The following is a 17,864-nucleotide window of genomic DNA, read 5'->3' on the forward strand; positions in this document are numbered from 1 at the left end:
TGAAAAAAAGAAAAGATTTTTGCTAATGATAGTTTATCCCTTGCTTCACGCTGTGCTTTGCAGTCTACAGACAAACGCTCTCTATCTGTCTACCTTGATGTTACTGTTACTCGATGCTACAAAATCCAAGCGTGACCATCGTGATACAGCATGCTCCTCTCTGACAGCACCACCAAAGAATCAACCTCCACCCTGAGGTGGTGCCTTTCCTGATAAGCTTATAGATTCTGCTGGCATTGATCACCCTCAGCCCACAGCACATGACGGCCTCTGGGTTCTTAGCCCAGCCCAGCTTGTTGTCCAGGTGGACTCCCAGGTACCTGCAGTCCTGCACAGCATCCACAACCACCCCGTCCTCCTTTGTCTTATCAGTCTTAAGCTGCAGGTGATTCAGAGTCCACGACACTGCAGTGCTAATCTGCATTAATATCTGAAAGCAGAGCTGTAAACTCTGCATCAGAGCGATCAGCTGATTCAACAATAACTGAACAAATTACAAATGATGACAGCATCATTTCTGACTCACCAGTCAATGTCTTTACAGCTGCAGTAACAAGGTTGGACCAGCAGATGTCATCGTTTTGAATGTCAGAGGCTCTGAAATGATGAATTTAAACACATGGACCTGAGTTTTCTCCTCAGTTAACAATGGTCATGCATGCAGGTGAATGAGCAGGTGAGAGGCAGGAAGTCTGCTTCTATTTTAGATCACCTGGACCACAACCAAAAATTTTCCTTCTCAAAAAAAAAACAAAAACCCCTTTTTGCAGCCTGGTTTCATTCAGCCTGTTCGACAGACGAAATGTTTTTTTAGCAAAATTCAAAGGTGCTTTTACATCAATAAATTCTCACAGGGTAAACGTGCGTCTTCTTTACTAAAACATTTCAGACTCTTTGTTTGAAAAACTGACCAGAAGAAGAAGAAGAATCACTGTAATGCTCCTTTAACCTGCCTGTAGGGATTCACACTGTCGCTACACGGCGAATCTGCCTTTACCTGAACTCACATAACAGCAACTTTTTCCACTTGTTGACGTTCTCTGTCGTCTGTGCCTGTTATCATTTTAATCACAGGATCTCACAGTGTTGTCATGATATCCAGCTATCTTTCCAGGTTTGATTATAGGATCACGAACGTAGGATTACTGTTTCCTAAGAGCAGGTTGTAGCTCGGCGTAAACACTGCAGCGTATAACAGCTGTCAGCTTTACATGGCGTGTTCTGGCAGGGCAAGGTTTGACAAGTTCAACGCAGCATGAAGCGAGAGCGAGATGTGTGAGCGTGGACAATTCTTAAGGGTCTCTGACTTCAAAGGATCTCCACCTTTAACACACACACATGCACACACGCACACACACACACACACACACACACCGGATGTGTCCTCCAGCTGTGGAGGCAGGCCTACCAAACGATCCCCAGGGAATGTTGAGGGGAGGAAAGAGGGGGCATAAAGACGAGCACGGAGGGATGGAGTTTCCCTTATCTGGTCATGCTGCTTTTGCTTCCTATTGAATAGTAAAACACAGTTAATGGACCAATTAACACACACACACACACACACACACACACACACACACACACACATACATACACAAGTACACACACAGACTGGAGGGTTATTGTCTCACCCAACTAGACACACACACACACACACACACACACACACACACACACACACACAATGAACACAGAAAAATCACAATATAGCACACTTCACTGACAGCGCTCAGAGGGAGGTGAAGAGAGTGAGTGAAAGAGAAAAAGAGCGACAATCTCCAACAAGTGGTGAAGTACAAAGAACAAGAGAAGAAGTTCCCTGCAGCTGTTTTAGAGAGGAGGAGAGAGGAGGAGGAGGGAGGGAGGGAGGAGAAGGAGGGAGGGAGGGAGGGAGGGAGGGAGGGAGGGAAAGAAAAAAAAAAAAGAAGCCAACTCATCTGACACAAACAGTGGGCCAAAGAAAGGGGAAGAGCAGGAGCAGCAGTGTCCAGAGCGAGTGGAAAATCAAAGCTGGAGAAGACGAGGAGAAGTTTAAAAAGACGGAGAGGAAGACAGAGTCTGCACAAAGACTGAAGTGGAAAAATAAAAAAGTTTGGAGGTGCCAGACAAAGGAGGAAAAAAGGGGGTTGAAGCAGCAGAGAGGGCCCCAACATTTAGAGGTAAGGAGCTGCTTTTCAGCCAGATCCCACGCAGCGACCGAGCTCCTATTTCTGCTCTGTGTGTTCATTTGTTACTATATTTTTCCTCTATGCAACGTGTGTGCGTGGTGAGTTATGTGTGACAGATGAAACGGGGACGGGGGAGGTGTGTGTGTGTGTGTGTGTGTGTGTGTGTGTGTGTGTGTGTGTGTGTGTGTGCAGGATTCAGGGGTGAAAGAGCTGCCTGGTTTTTTGAAGCTCTCAGAACTCAAACGCACCTCAGTCTGACTTTGTTGTTATGAAGTTTGTACATGCAAAGTCAGAGTTTTAGATACTGGAAGGATTACTGGATCGCTTGAGGAATTTTGAAAACTTGGGGGACAAATTTCCTGTCCGACCTGCCAAGAGATTATAAAAAGTCTGCAGGACACATGGTGGAGTTAGCTCTGAGCTGGTAGGTGGTAACTTATACAGTGTGTGTTGTACTTAAAGGATGACGTAGCGTGCAAAGTCAATGACATGATACACACTTTAAAACTTGCTTTTAACCTTTGTAGCTCAAAGAAAGTCACAAGCTCAAAACATGGCGATACGCCTCACTAATGTCACAAGTTGCACAGCATATAAACAGGCCTACAACTGTTTTTTAGAGGTTTCAGACTTCTGGCTATTCACACATTAACAGAGCAGCAAAGTCAGGGTCAATCGCGGCCTTTTAGAGGGTGTTTAAATTGATTATGAAGTCTATCAAATCGTGGTTGAAAGGCCTATGGAGCCATCATATTCGGTCCAGTAGATATGGAGTTGCACAGACATACTGCCTGTAAAGAGCATGAAATCATATTTGAGAGGCATGCAAGCAGATCATAGCTAAGATAGGCAATGGGAGGTTAGACTTTATACTTTCTTGTATGTATACACAGAAAATCTTACGTCACAGAAGCAGTTTGCTTGTGTCAAACGGAGACTACTTTGCAACTGTTGCAGGAATGCATCAAATTATTTGATAATTGGTGGGGACAGCAGAGCTCCCCCACCCCCACGTTCTGCTGAGGACTCGCACAGTAATACCCTGAAGAAAGTTAGCCAGCAAAGCTGCAGGAAGTGGAGGTCAAGGGTTAAAAGGGAGGCGATTCATTATTTTTCTGACCCCTTGCAGATGTCAGTGTTGTGTAATCTACAAGGCCTTGGTGGTGGAGACATGACAGAGGCGAGCTGAGGAAGACTCAGGCAGGGAGAGGCATGGCATTATGCTGTTTCTGGAGCATGTGATTCCCTGCGAGCAGCAGGATGTGGAGGAACATCATTGAATCTAATTGTGTGCCGAGCAGAGCCACGGGGATAGATGGCTGCAGGGAGGAAAAACAGGCAAGACATGAAGGCTGTCTGGGTGGAGTTCAGCTCCGAGTGCATTGAGGGTTTGAAACACCAGAAGGCAAAACTGCTGTGTGCTTAAATATTTAACTGGAAAAGTTTCTTTTTTGGAAGTGAAACCACACGAGCATAAAGTAACATTCAAAGACCACAAATACTTTAATTAGATCACTTGATTTTGAGTCAGACAGAACTTTTTGCGTATTTCCGCCACCTCATGCTCTGCATGCTCGTGTCTGTCATAGGTTAGCTTCCATGCCATTGCTCCAAAACTCCCTTAGTCCAAAAAATGTCCCATTGGACCAAAAGCCCATTTGTCCAACAGCCCGTTATCCCAGAAGGCCAATTACTCTGAAAAATCTTTTTTCCCATCTCTATTTCACAATGACCAACCACTATCCTGCCCCTGATTGGCTCTGACTCTGACATTTCTTGTACCCGTAACATCTAACCAACCATCTAACCCTTATCCTAATCAAGCAACGAACACTGGCCAATCAGGGGCAGCGTAGGGCGGGACTTTGTGGAATGCCGGTGGGAAAAAAAATCAGGGAAAAGTCTACATTTTTGGACCACTGGGCCTTTGGAGAGCTGGGCGCTTGTTTCCAGGACAACAGGCTGTTGGACAAATTTGGTCCAATGGGACATTTTTCGGCTACAGGGGTTTGGGATTAACGGACTATCGGAGCAATGGGCAGTCCGTGTTGTTATGAGCATAAAAGCAATTGTGTCTGTGTTTCTTTTCTTTTCACAATAGAAGAGAATAGAAGAGAGTCCAGCAGCATAGGAAGAAAGTGAATGTGAATGATCGGATGTGCTGACCTTTACCCCTGGTTTATTTTAGGACAGCTCATGTTTCAAAGCTGGGAATGCTGGGACAGGATACTCTTGTCCTTGATTTACTGTATACCTCATGGTTCAAATTTACTGTACACATCATCTTCCAACAGCAACCATTTACAGAGCCTCCATTATATGATTCAGTCAGACACATTACACCTGCTGTATAGCTTCATATTAGTCCTGACAAGAGTGCAGCAGCCATTTATCTGAGGGCATATCAAATGCTTTCATATCATATACCCTCAAATTGAGTTTTAAAGTGGTGATTTGCAACCAGAGGTACTTGTGCCTGAGGGGGTACTTTTGCAGTAGCCAGGGAAGATTGTGAAATAGCTCAAGGAATTTGATAAAACAGGAATTACACTTTGATTAAAAATATGTCCGCATATTGGTTCAGCTGTTAACACCTGAACTCTACAAGGTGTAGTAAGAGTGCCTGAAAATACTCAGCAGTCAAACTGAGAAGAGAAACAGTTAGCTTAAAATGATTGATACATGGTTAACACAGAAAGCTGCATCAGTTAAGGATTAATTTCTTGCAAGATGAAGCTGAAAGTTGATATAGAGTTGAAATACTTAGCTACAAGCAGATGAATATTTGAAATGGTTAGTTAAAGGTAACCGATAAGGAGTTGAAATAGTTTGCTAAAAGCAGATTAATAGTTGAAATAGTTAGCTATAAGCAATAGATCGATGAAACAGTTTGCTGAAAGTAGATGAACAGTTGAAATACTTAAATGAAAGTAGACACAGCTAAAACAGCGTAAAGAAATGGATAAACAGTTGAAATACTTTAGCTAAGGCTAGCTAGAAGTAGATAAACAGTTAAAATTGTTAGCTAGAAGTAGATAAACAGTTGAAACAGTTAGCTAAAAGCAGACACAGCTAAAATAGTTTGCAAAAAATAATGGATAAACAGCTGAAACACTGTAGTTAGTTCAAAGTAGATAAACAGATGAAATAGTTAGCTAAAAGCAGACACACAGCTAAAATTGTTAGCTGAAAGTCGATGAACCGTTGAAATTGTTAGCTAAAAGTAGATACACAGCTAAAACAGTTAGCTAAAAGTAATGGATAAACAGTTGAAATACGGAAGCTAAGGCTAGCTAAAAGTGGATACACAGTTGAAATATTTGTCTCAAATCAATATTAGATGCACAGTTGAAGCAGTTCGCAATAGATAAACTGCTGAAACAGCCAATATTCCTGGTAGCTGCACAAATGCAGACATAACCGATTTAAACATTCACAGTTCAACTGTATGACAAAAATGCTGTCTCGCTATTATATCCACATTTTGATTGATAATTAAATTAAAAAACGCAGTTTAAAAGCGATTTAAATGAACATATTTGCAACTTTGGCGAGATCAATACGGGGGTAATTGAGTTCATCTGACAGGGCCGTGGGGCTTGAGAGGACATGGGTTTAATGGATGTGTGCTTCTCCACTCACTCCCACATGGAAGGACTTTTGCTGCTATTGTGAACTGACTTTTAAATCTGTCCAAGACGAGAGATAATCAAGCAAGAGTAAAATCTATAATTAATTTGTAAGTCACATATATCGTTCAAATGGGTTCACCTCTGCTGAACCGAAATGTAACATCATGCTAGAGACGGTCCCTCAAGAAAGGATCATTTTAAAAATGTCCGACATAGATAACAGTTCATTCTTTCTAGCGTAGCTATAAAGGCCCAAAGCCCTCATTACCTGCACGTGAGGTGATTACAGAAAGGTCAGTGTGCAGATTAAAAGGCAGAGCGAGACCATACTCTAAACTAATCATATACTCTTTACTCCCTCAGAGAACACGATGTCGACGCTGCCCTCAGAAAACAGCCCTGAAGATGCCAACAATCGCAGCTTCTGGATGGTAAGACTGCCTGTTGGTGTGCTTTGTCTCAGAGAGGGACAATAAGACTGATTGCAGATGGCTCTTTCCTTGCTTTGTCAACTCTCAGTGACCTCGCAGTCAAAACAGACGAGACAGTTTTGTCATTCAGGCTGCGTATCAGTGTGAACAAGGCTGTGCCTTCATTTTAAATGTGAGCAGTAACCACTGTACTCGCTCTGAATCGCCTTGCTTGGGTTAACTGCTCTCCGGGAAAGGTTTAGTGATAATGTTCAGCTCATTAGGTATTTGATTGTCTGTGTTTGCCCGACAAAGTACACTGTATAGCACAGGGTCGTGTCCCCGGGGATCCAGGACAAGTTATTTATTTATTTTTTGTTAAACTGCTCTCTGCAACATCATCATTCTGCTAAAGTAATGCTGCATAAGAAAACGTTCACAGTGAACTAAAGGTCAGCTCCTGTACAGATTACATTAAGTGACTTGAGGGTTCGACAGTGACTTCCTGAAGTCTGCACTGACAAGACCCCACTGTTAATTAGGGACTTGCTGGTGGGTGGATTTTGCTTCCTTCAGACAGAGCCAGGCTAGCTGGTCCCCCTGTTTTTAGACTGTGCTAACAGCAAAGCTAACTGGCTGCAGCTCCACTGGCTGCAGGCAGATCAGTTTTGTTTATCAAATCTGGCCTCAAAGGCAGATTTGATAAAGGTGATCGGCCACCACCAGCGTGTCTGCACATCGAACTCTGGCAAGACACCAAATAAGAGCATTTCCCAAAATGTCAAACTGTTACCTGCAACATAAGATCTGAAGCACAGTCGAGGCAGAGTCACACAGACGGAGCCTTTCCAGGCGACCCTGTCAAACCCAGTCATGATACTATCGCCTGTGGAATGTGACAGAGCCAACGTGTTGCTGGCATCCAATTCAAAGTAAGCATGAATTCAGCTGATGCAGTAAAACATTAAATATGTCGTCGCTGTACTGTTTTCAGTTCAGTATAAACGTGTGTTATTGTCAGAGGAGCTTCGTTCCTCCACAGCACGCTTTACCGTTTCACTGAGAATAATTCCCGGTTTGTTATAACACATGATGAATTGCACTGACAGCCAAAATCAACTTGTTTTATTTCAGTGTAAATCTCTGTGACTTTTTTTTTTTATTGCAAATAACTCTTGTCATTGTAAACTGCCTCAATCTTCTTTACTGTAATTTAGCACTCTTAACAAACATGGCACTATTTTACTTTTCCATTCTGCGAGCTGCTCTGCGCTCTGTTTACAAGACACAGTTTTGTTTTGGCTCAGTGTTTTAAAGCCATAAACACTTCGAACATGCAAAGTGCCTTGAGTGTCTAATTTGAGTGTGCTACCGCTTTAATATTGGCTTTGTCTCCCGTTGGCCTCGATGGGCTGCCCCACTTTCATCTCTCCCCTCCTGTAATTTTGGCAGCCTCCCGTTGTGCTCGATGCGTTTCCAGGCCAGCTCCTGTCTGTGTCATCCCGCCGCCATGCTCAAGGGCTGTCTGTCATTATACTGCAAACTTAAGCTCTTTTGTTTTCGATTCGCAATATCGCCACTGCTTCAAGAGCTTTGCAATGACAGCGAATTCTGTAGAGTTTACAAGTGTACTGTTCATACTAATACGCAGATACATACATGCTGCTGTGTCCTCTTCACTCTCTACTGATTATAGAGACAAACTGTGATCACTGACATGGTGCTACGTGGTCAAAATGTGATTTTTTTTTTTGTTTTGTGCATTGATTTATATCTGGTTTAAGTACTTTGGAAGGACATAAATATAAATGCTGGCATAAATATGGTTTACTTCTACTATTTCCACCTCCATTAATACTACCAGGGCTGCTACAACCTTTACGATTTCTTTACTAGCACTATAACTGCTGCCATTGACGCTGCTGCAGCCTCAGTACATCTACTGCGACCATTAGTAGCTCAATAACTGCTAATATGATGATGCTGTGCTTCAGCTGGTGGTTCCCAGCGCTCTTTCAGGGCACTGACATGCTTTATAGTCAGGACGGGATGGGATATATGTGAAATGTGATTTTTCAGTGGAGGACTGAGGCCATTTTCTTATCCTGCATCTTGTTGCTTGGACAGATTCTGGAGTATTGGATTTGCATGTGGCTCAGAGATTGGCCGTCTGGGTCTCTGCAGCGTCCCCGTTGGCCTCAAACTGGATTCCTCAGCTGTTTCTGTTTAATTCTCAGACGAGTGAGGAGAGTCAGTGCAAACCACAACAGAGACGCAGAGCAAGAAAGGAAGGAGAGAAAAGAGGGGGGAGGACTGATGAGAGGCACCCCAGTTGATTGTGATTAAGGCATGAGGAAACTACAGTGTTTCATTAAAAGCATACTGAGCTGCGAATGCTTTCTGCGAAGGCTCTTAGTATGACCATAAATCACTTTCATGCACGCTGTATTCAAACCTCTGAACACTTTAAATTTTGTGTCACTTGAAGCTTATTATGAATGAACATCTATACGGGAAAAACACGTATCTACACACGGCTTCCTGCAGCAGGAAACGTGCTGCATATTTGACGACTGCTGCTCGTGCTCCCCGAATGCTTAGACATATAAAGACTGAACAGCTTGACCTTTCTGATGCACCTGCATCTAATTACCCACTAATTAAGAGTCCCATTCGGATCGAAGACGTCAATTAGTTAAAGAACAAAGATTTAGGTTGGCGGTCGAATACTAATGGAAGTCGTGCAGGAAGCAAAGGTCTGCTCACGGCTGAAGAATGAAATATCATCTTACAGGGAATTTGCCAAAGAAAAGGAAGAGCGCTGTGGCTGTGCACTGGGAACTGTGTATTAATGTACTTATTGTGCATGAGAAGTATGTTAGCATCAGTCATACAGGCCTGATTAGTCTGACATAATTCCCTATTATCAAAAAAAATGCAGGCATTTTGGCTTGACACATCAGAAAAAGCACAGGTGCATAATAACATTAATTATGTCTCTGGTATGTTTAGCTTTCCTGCTAAACCATGACACTGAGCCAGCATGCACACTATCTGCAGCTCCATAATTGATGTTATTAGTTCCACCTTTGTTTGACAAGTGCAAATGTCAGCCATGAGAAAGTTCTGCTCACTTCAGTCTATTTCTTACTCACGTATTGTAATTTCATGGCGTTTTCACTGAGTGCGTTGCCTCAGATGATTTAACACGACGCGACAACGTATGCGGCGTCCAGAAACTTTCAGGCGGCTTTAAATGTGTCAGTGACGAGCAGATAGAGTCTGACAGAAAGTGAAAAAGAGAGTAGGAGTGAGTGCTGAGTAGGAGCTGACGGCGGCTGCCAGGAAAATTGCAGAGAGATTTCCAAATACCACATCTACAAACAACACATTTGCTGCAGATATGTTATTACACTCGGGGCCTTGCCCGCGCTGCCCTCCTGTTCCCTCTCTCTGTCTGTCTGGCTTTTTGAGCACCCGGCCTCGTCCTCGTGTCCAGTGACCACACCCCGCGCTCTGCCGCCGTTAGAGTTTACCACAGGAAACATAATGCTAGGAAAGTGTCACTTGTGGCACGTGGGGGTTGACCTCAGGCGGCTGCAGCAGAGACACGGCTGAGAGACGAGACGAGGATTCAAGCTGGACTTTGCTATGAGAGACCACAGACAGGCAGAAGAAATGCTGGTGCCTATAGATATTTCACATATTGGACATTTGCCAAACACAGATTAGCTAATAACATTATGGATGGCTGCATTCCATTTCGCTGTGCCAGCTCCAGTTCTAGGATTTCTACATGCTGGTTAATGCTGGCACGACTTACTGGGAACACCTAAAAGCAACAGAGGAATCATTAAAGGGACAGCTCAACATTTTGGGAAGTGCACTTTTTGATTGGCTTTGAGCGAAGATTGAGAGTTACAGCATTTTGATTGACAGATTACACATATGACATAATGTGTTAATTAGTGACTTTGGAGGCGGTGGTAGATGGGTTTGTTGCCTTTGGACAGATCCAGGCTAGCTGTTTCCCCCCGTTTCCAGTCTTTACGCTAAGCTAAGCTAAGCTAAGCTAAGCTAACTGCTTCCAGCCACATTTCTACCACAGAGTGATGGAGCGACATCAGTCTCCTCATTTAACTAACCTTAACAGTTGGAGCAGTTGTACTGTAGTAGTAGTAAGAGAGGAAGAGTCGGGCTGGATTGGACCGTTTCAGAGTTCAGTTTTAGTTTCTAATTCCGTTCGTCTAAATCAGTTCATGGTCTACATGCTGCTGCCACTCTGCCAGGAACAAACTGTGAGCAGATGTAGGATTCTGTATTCTCTGGCGCTGAGATGGTGACATTAAGAGAAGAGAAGCTAAAGGACGGTACCGAACACGGAGAAAGACGACGTCCACTTTCTGCTTTTTCAGTCCGAGGAATTAGTTGTGGGGTATTAGTGTTTAAAGCCCTCCGCTGGACCTCCCTCCTGCCCCTGTTTATTTTTTGTTAACGGAAGCTCTTCCTCTGTCTTTGTGTCCTGGCAGCCTGGGAACTATCAGCCCACTGTGAAGCGAACAGAGGATGCCTTCCAGGCCTGTAATGACATAGTGGCGTGTTTCCAAGAGCGGGCTCGCGTGGAGAGGCAGTACGCCCAGCAGCTCAGTGAGTGGAGCAACAAGTGGAAGCCCGTCGTGGACTCCAGTAAGTGCCGTAGCTGCGACCCCGGCGAGCTGCGTCCACCTTCTAGTGTCCGTTTGCTGTGTCATGTCAACAGTGATGAGTCATCAGAATTCTTTCCGAAGTACAAATTCGCTGTGATTCGCTGGTCTTCGTCTTCTTCCCTCAGGTCCTCTGTATGGATCTCTTCTGAAGGCTTGGCAGTGCTTTCTATCCTCCGCAGACCGGCTGGCCTCCTTACATGCCTCCATCTGTCGCTCCCTGGTGTCGGAGGATGGAGACCGGGTCAGGACCTGGCAGAAAGACACCTTCCACAAGAAGTTATTTGGAGGCTTTAAGGAGTCCCAGGACATTGAGACGGGCTTTATACGTGCTCAGAAGCCGTGGGCCAAACGACTGAAAAAGGTCTGAATGTTTAAGATTCAAAGTCAGTTTTTTTATTCTGGATTATACTGATGATTAAAGGCTGTAGCCTGAAAGACTGATATAAAATAGATGAATCCAGGCTTCATTTTTGGACGACAGCCATATTCAAAGATGTAAAATGCCTGATGCCAGCACACCTGCTAAAGTCCAACTGAAATGAAATCTTTTTTTTGTCTTCTCCTTTGAGAAAGAAATTGGAAACCAAAAGCAAAAAATAGTTTTTAATATATTTTTTGGTTTCATAATGATGGCCCCTAGTTCTGCTTTAATATGAGGGAACACTGTTAAGCACTCGCCCATGCAGGTGGAGGCCTATTCCAGTACAGCCAATCAAATCTTAAAGCAGTACAGCAGCGTTCTGTCAGCAGATCAGAGCCAGACGCAAACCTGCTGAGCAACAGCCCACATGAGCTTCTTATCTGCAGACATGAATACACGTCTTATCCTGCACCTGAGCTCGGTGAGCGAGCCACCAAACACACATTCACCACATGCGCTTTTAACGTCACTTTGCAGAAAGGTGATTAGCCTTCAGCTGCAGCACATTAAGCAGCGTGTAAACATACCTGCAAATCTTACTGTGGTCCAGTCAGATGCTGGCGTGGTTCTTACTCCAGCAGGCTGAGATGAAAAGGAGCATGTCTGATATTTCCTGAAAACCTTTTCCATTAAACTGGATGCCACCTGGAACATCAGACTCCCCTTATGGTCCATATGTGGACTGGCTGGCTGCATGTTCAAAACTTAAATAAACATTAAGATCTTTCCCATAACTTCCTGATTTTCCCATGCAGACCAGGACTTCACCAACCTGAACAGAGACCTTTAAGAAAGACACCCACTTCTCAACAGTTTCCCTTATGCCTTCAAAAGCAGCGTGCCACTTGAATCAGAGCCCTTCTGTAATATGAGAGCAGCTCAGGACATTCATCAAAAGCAGAATCACATATTTGCATCAAAAATATGCGCGAGCCCCTCAGGGAATCAATACTTCATACATACTAAAAGTGACTGCAGCATCACAAATGGGTACTCATTAAGTAAATGGCCTCAATTCAAGATCTATATTTAGACGACGCAGACTTAATACACCACTAGTTTATATTCTGGCTAAGATGCTTTACAGAGACAGGTGCGTCTCAGGTTTTATGGACAGATTAAACTGCTTTTGAATGACTGAGATGGTTGCTGCGGCCTTTTAAAGTCCATATAGGCAGACATATGCTCCTTATCCAATCACAACTGCAGATAATGTGCTTTTGGTTCGTCCGTAGCTGGACAAAGCCAGGAACGCGTACCACAAAGTGAGCCGTAAGGAGCAGGCAGCCAGGGAGCGGGAGGCCCACGCTCAGGGAAACCCGGACGTCGCCATCGACAAACAGAAGAAGATCCAGGAGGAGAGAGAGCTGGCTCAGCAGGAGGCCGAGAAGGTACTCCTTCATCTTCTTCTTGTCTTCAGTGCGTCTTAATGACGTGTGAGTGGGACTGTTGACTAGTCTTCATCTGTTCAGCAGGTTTGTCAGTGATTAAAGGAGGTTTTTGACCACTATTGGTGCTATGGAACAGTGTTTTTTTGTTTTTTGAGTGGGTCTACAAGCCCTTGCCATCCATGGTGCCACGAAACCTAGCAATGCTGGGACGAACAAGGCTGCTAGCTAGCAAAATAAAGAGTGCAGTGGGAGGAAATGGTGGCTTATATGGGATATTTGATTAAAGTTTGAAATTTTGAATTTCCAAAAGGAAGGTGTCCACGCCGAGAACTCCATCACAGCAAAAGTTGGGGTTGGGGTCATGTTTAGGAGGTGTAAAGTGTGTCTAAATGTTTCCAGGTTCGCGCCCGCTATGAGAAAGTCCTCGAGGAGGTGAACCGCTACGCTCCGCGCTACATGGAGGAGATGGAGTCCATCTTCGACCAGTCGCAGGACGAGGAGCGCAAGAGGATCGTCTTCCTCAAGCAGGCCTTCCTCTCCATCCACAAACACCTGGACATCACCAACAACGAGAGGTGAACCGCGGCGCTTTGCATGTGTGCGCTGCTCAGCTGCTGCCTCTGCTCATTAGATGAAGATCACAATCAGCGCTTCAACAGGCGGAATAGATTTTCTTATTTGCTGTTTCCCCATCGCGTGCCTGCCTGTGTGTTTAGAGCTAAGTGTGTTAAAATCAATAACTTGACTCACTTTAGCTGTGATTAAATGCTCTTCCACTACACATGGCACACGAGTGTTTCTCAGTGACTCACTTCTACTCTGATAAAGAAAATAGCTAAGACGGCAACTTAATTACTTTATAAAATCTTCAGGGGCCACGGGGGGATACGGGGTAGATCAGAGAAATTATATACTCCATTAATCTGCTTAATTTTGGGGTAACACTTACTTAAAATGCTCTGGGTGGCAGTGCGAGGAGATTATGTCCCAATTAGAAATTTAGATAAACTTTAGTTACGGTATAACATCAGAGAAATATCAGCAGGTTCAATTAAAATGATTACCATGTGATTAGCCGTACAGCTGCCCCATAAAGTGTTCGACCTCCGACATTCCTGCATGTTTATTATATCATGCTTATATTACGATGCACTGTAAAGCCTTACGAGCACCACGTTAAGCAAACTGAGACCATTACGCTGATGTTTTATTATAGGAAATAACAATAAATAGTCGAGCTTGAAGAGTAAGAGCTGTGAACAGGCAAACTGAATTCTCTCAGTTCTAGAAAATTAGTTTATTTCATTTGATAAAGTGAATCTTAAAAATCATGAGTGAGTAGCACTTTCAGAGCGAAGTGTTGAGCAGTTACACACAAAACGAAGCCGTTGAGACAAAGCATGTCTTTGAAGTGTTGCACACTCAGAACGAGTAAGCTCCTCTCTCTTAAGTTTAATGTACTTATTTCTAAGGCAATCAGTTTGCATGCTTTTTTAAGTAAAACCACATTTTCCAATGTCAGAGGTGAAAGCAGCTGAAATGTCGATGAAGTGAAAGCGGTCTAACTGTTGTTTAAAGAGAACGATATGAAAGCAGCTGAATTGTAAACAATAAACAACAACTTAAATTTAAGCTAAATTTAGCTAATTAAAGTGTGTGCACTGTAAATAACTGAAGCGTCAGCTGGTATGTAAGCAGTGACAGCAGCTGAAATGTCGGCTGAAGAGTAAGAATCAGCTGACGTGTCGCTCTGTGTCGAGCAGCTGAAGCTTTCTGAAAGCAGTGAGAGGCAGTGGGCTGCAGGTCTGTGCTGTTTGTCCTGTAAAATCTGCATTTTGGGTGAACGTCTTACTCGTCTTCCTCTGCTCGTTCAGTGTGAGGGCCGTGTACGACGAGCTGCACAACACGCTGATGGCCATCGACGAGCACGAGGACCTCCGCTGGTGGAAAAACACCCACGGGCCCGGCATGCCCACCGACTGGCCTCACTTCCAGGTATTTCATCATGTCAGCGTCCAACCGTGAATTCATTCAGTCCAGTTTATTCAATAGATGTTGTTTTAGGAATGGACGCCCGAGAAGAAAACCAAAAAAGGGAAGAAGGAAGTAGAAAAGAAAGGAACAATAGAAAGAAGGTGAGGAAATTCATCCCAAAGGAAACATTCTGTGTTTGTACGCTGATCTGAAGCCGTGTGGCTGTCGGCTCAAACGTCCTTCTGTCTGTCTCTCTGTCTCTCCCACCAGTGTGATGATTGGAGGTGTGAGAGTAAGAGCTCTGTACGACTATGTTGGCCAGGAGACAGACGAGCTGTCATTAAAAGCAGGTAATCATCCCACCGAGCGGCACTGTGCAGAGCAATAACGACGAACGGCAGAATGATTTGGCTTACTGTCCGTGTTTCAGCTGCGACTGTCTTTATTCTGCTGGAGCGCAAACAATTAGTTAATTACTCGAGTAGCTGATCAGCAGAAATCAATCGTCGACTGTTTTGAGATTCATTTAATGGCTTTTTAAGCTAAAGTGCCAAAAATTCACTGATTCTGTGCGAGTGTGTTGAATATATTTGGGTTTTGGACAGCAGGACAAAACAATCAGCCTGAAGCCTAAAACCCGGCTCTGTCTCCCTGCAGGTGAGGAGTTCCTGAAGGTCGAGGATGAGGATGATCAGGGATGGTGTCGGGGGATGAAGGACGACGGGTGGGAGGGGCTTTACCCAGCCAACTATGTGGAGGTGGTTTAGTTCAAGTGTCTCAGCCTGGAAATGAATCCTTTCATGAAGTCACAGCCGGGTCGAGCGTCTCAGTGACGTGAAACCAGCGCTGCGAGGAAAAACACCAAGTCTCCAAAGATCTGGTCTGAGATGACAGCGCGGTCGTGCTGAGGTGGATATTTTAGCACACGGAGATTTAAAAGAACTACGCAGGTTGTATAATCTCTCGAAGGATTTTGACAAATGTTTTAATATATACAGTACGCATAGACCTCTCGTATTGAAGCCATATGATACACGAAGCTTTAACGTTAAGAAAAAGGTACAAAATGCTGCCGTATGCTATATAACTAGCCTTTTGGTGCTGACACTGCATTGCAGGACTGCCATTTTCTTTTTTTTTTCTCAACACATCGCTATTAAACTGCTCACAAAGCCTCTCGCGACGCTAATACTGTGATTAGAAACCTGAAGCAGCCTCGCGGTGGAGTCAGCTGATAGATGTGACCTTTCTCTTCTGTTTTTGTGTGGTTTAAAGGAACAGTTCAGACGTTTTAGGAATATGCTTGTCAGCTGTCAAACACGCAGGGAGATGCGGAGGCTGACATCAGTTTCATCTCTGTGTGTGAAGGACAGAAGACACATTCCTCCAGCGATGTCTTATTTTCTATCCTGTTTATCTAAAGTAGCTGTAAGAGCAGCTTTTCAGCTAAAAAGCTCTAAAAAAAAACCCTGCTGTACTCTACCTGCTCTGCACCAAACGACAGAGACACAGTTAGCATCTAGCTGGTGAACACGTGGCGCATTTAGCAGCTAAATCAGCAGATATTTCCCCCAGGAGCTGCTGGGGAAGACAAACAGAGCTAAAAGAGAGGGAATATTGGACTCGTATTAATTAGCTGGCCGATAACGTGACACCAAATGAACGCTAATGTCGCTGCGTCTCTGGATGTGTACCTGGGGAACTGTTTGCTATCAAGTTTGGTGTGTCAGCCTGAAAGATGAGGACATGTCAGTTCACAGTTTGTTCCCGCCAGAAGAATCAGTTACTGTCGCTTTAAACAGGTATGAATGGAAATTCAACAACAAGGCTTCGTCTTTAAGAAATGTTTACACACCAGGATTATTTCTTCACCAGTAAACTGACCTGGGGACTGCACCAGCGTCTCAGACGTGACCGCTGCATCGATGTGCTGATGATGGGCTTTCCAGCTGAGATATATGATCTGGCAGCAGAGCGTACTGACTGGCTGGCAGGTGCCTGACATCATCTTCTGTTAGTTAACAGGTTGATTAAGCTGCAGGTAATTGTCATCATAATATTTTTTCTTCATTTTAACATTAAAAATAAATGAAAATGTAATCATGACCTTTCTTCCTCTGGTGTGAGGCCGTGGTCTAAACACAATAATGCGCTCTGACACGGAGAATAACGGACCGACAGAGGAAACACTCCCCCACTTTGACGTCTTTAACCTCCTTTGCCTCCACTTCATTCATTATTTTCTGGTGGTCGGACACCTTGTTGTTCTTTATGGCTTACATTATGTGTAAATGTGGGCAGCTGAGGCTCAGGAGGAAGAGAGGGCTGTCCATTAACTGCGTGGTTGGTGGTTCGGTCTCACACTGAACCTCAACTTGCCACTGATAGCCCCCCAGTGCCTCACATGCAGCTGCACCACCATTAAACGCAGAGTGTAAATCATTTTGCCAGCCAGAGTTGGAGTTTCTGCTTGTTTCCAGTCTTCGCACTGAGCTGGGATCCATTACGTACAAACATCGTGATGCCAGAATGATCATTTTTGGACGAAGACCGTCGAAGCGTCCAGATGCTTTTGACAAACAGGCCCCGGCTCTAAACGTGTGCCAGATGCGAAGCTATTTCTGTCCAGAGATGAAACTGATGATACCGCTCTTCATCAGACTCTCAGTTTGACGCCAAACACTGACATTTCTGAGCACGTCACTGTTCCTTTAAGACGAGTTCTGGGGAACAAATAGTTTTCCTGTCTGTCTGTAATATCTAATCATCTGTTGCTATACTGTATGATGCGTATCATCCTTACCAAAGTAAGGAAACAGCTTCCACAAACTGCTGGGTTTGCCTCGTAGTTGGCCTTCTTCAGTGTCTGTGTGTGTGCTGTGTGTCTTCATTTGTCATGTAAAACTATGCAATCTTTTTTTTTTTTTGGAAACTGCCTGTCTTTTGGAAATAAAATTTGAAACTCTTATACAAACGAAGTAATTATTATAGATTTTACGATAGAAAGAATGAACTTTTGTGTGTGTGTGTGTGCGTGAGACAGAGAGAGATTGTTGTTGTGTGTGTGTGTGTGTGTGTGTGTGTGTGTGTGTGTGTGTGTGTGTGTGTGTGCGTGTGTGCGTGTGTGCGTTTGTGAATTTTGTGAATCACTGTGCCATCATC

At 44.2% G+C, this 17,864-nt stretch overlaps 1 protein-coding gene across 2 annotated transcripts; it reads left to right on the plus strand.

The window, feature by feature from the left end:
* The first annotated feature begins 1,930 nt into the window (after positions 1–1,930).
* Positions 1,931–17,667, plus strand: LOC139343460 (protein kinase C and casein kinase substrate in neurons protein 3). 2 transcript variants are annotated; one of them, XM_070981126.1, is made up of 10 exons: positions 1,931–2,159; positions 6,164–6,231; positions 10,740–10,896; positions 11,042–11,277; positions 12,573–12,728; positions 13,128–13,303; positions 14,603–14,723; positions 14,793–14,863; positions 14,973–15,052; positions 15,360–17,667. In XM_070981126.1, the coding sequence occupies exons 2-10, from the start codon at positions 6,172–6,174 to the stop codon at positions 15,467–15,469; spliced, it is 1,167 nt and encodes a 388-aa protein (XP_070837227.1). In that variant the 5' UTR covers positions 1,931–2,159; positions 6,164–6,171; the 3' UTR covers positions 15,470–17,667. The 2 variants fall into 2 exon arrangements, with proteins under 2 accessions (XP_070837227.1, XP_070837228.1); XM_070981127.1 differs by lacking the exon at positions 1,931–2,159 and adding an exon at positions 2,535–2,592.
* The last annotated feature ends 197 nt before the right edge of the window (positions 17,668–17,864 follow it).

This window comes from Chaetodon trifascialis, chromosome 15 (genome assembly GCF_039877785.1).
Source record: "Chaetodon trifascialis isolate fChaTrf1 chromosome 15, fChaTrf1.hap1, whole genome shotgun sequence".
NCBI classification, from domain to species: domain Eukaryota; kingdom Metazoa; phylum Chordata; class Actinopteri; order Chaetodontiformes; family Chaetodontidae; genus Chaetodon; species Chaetodon trifascialis.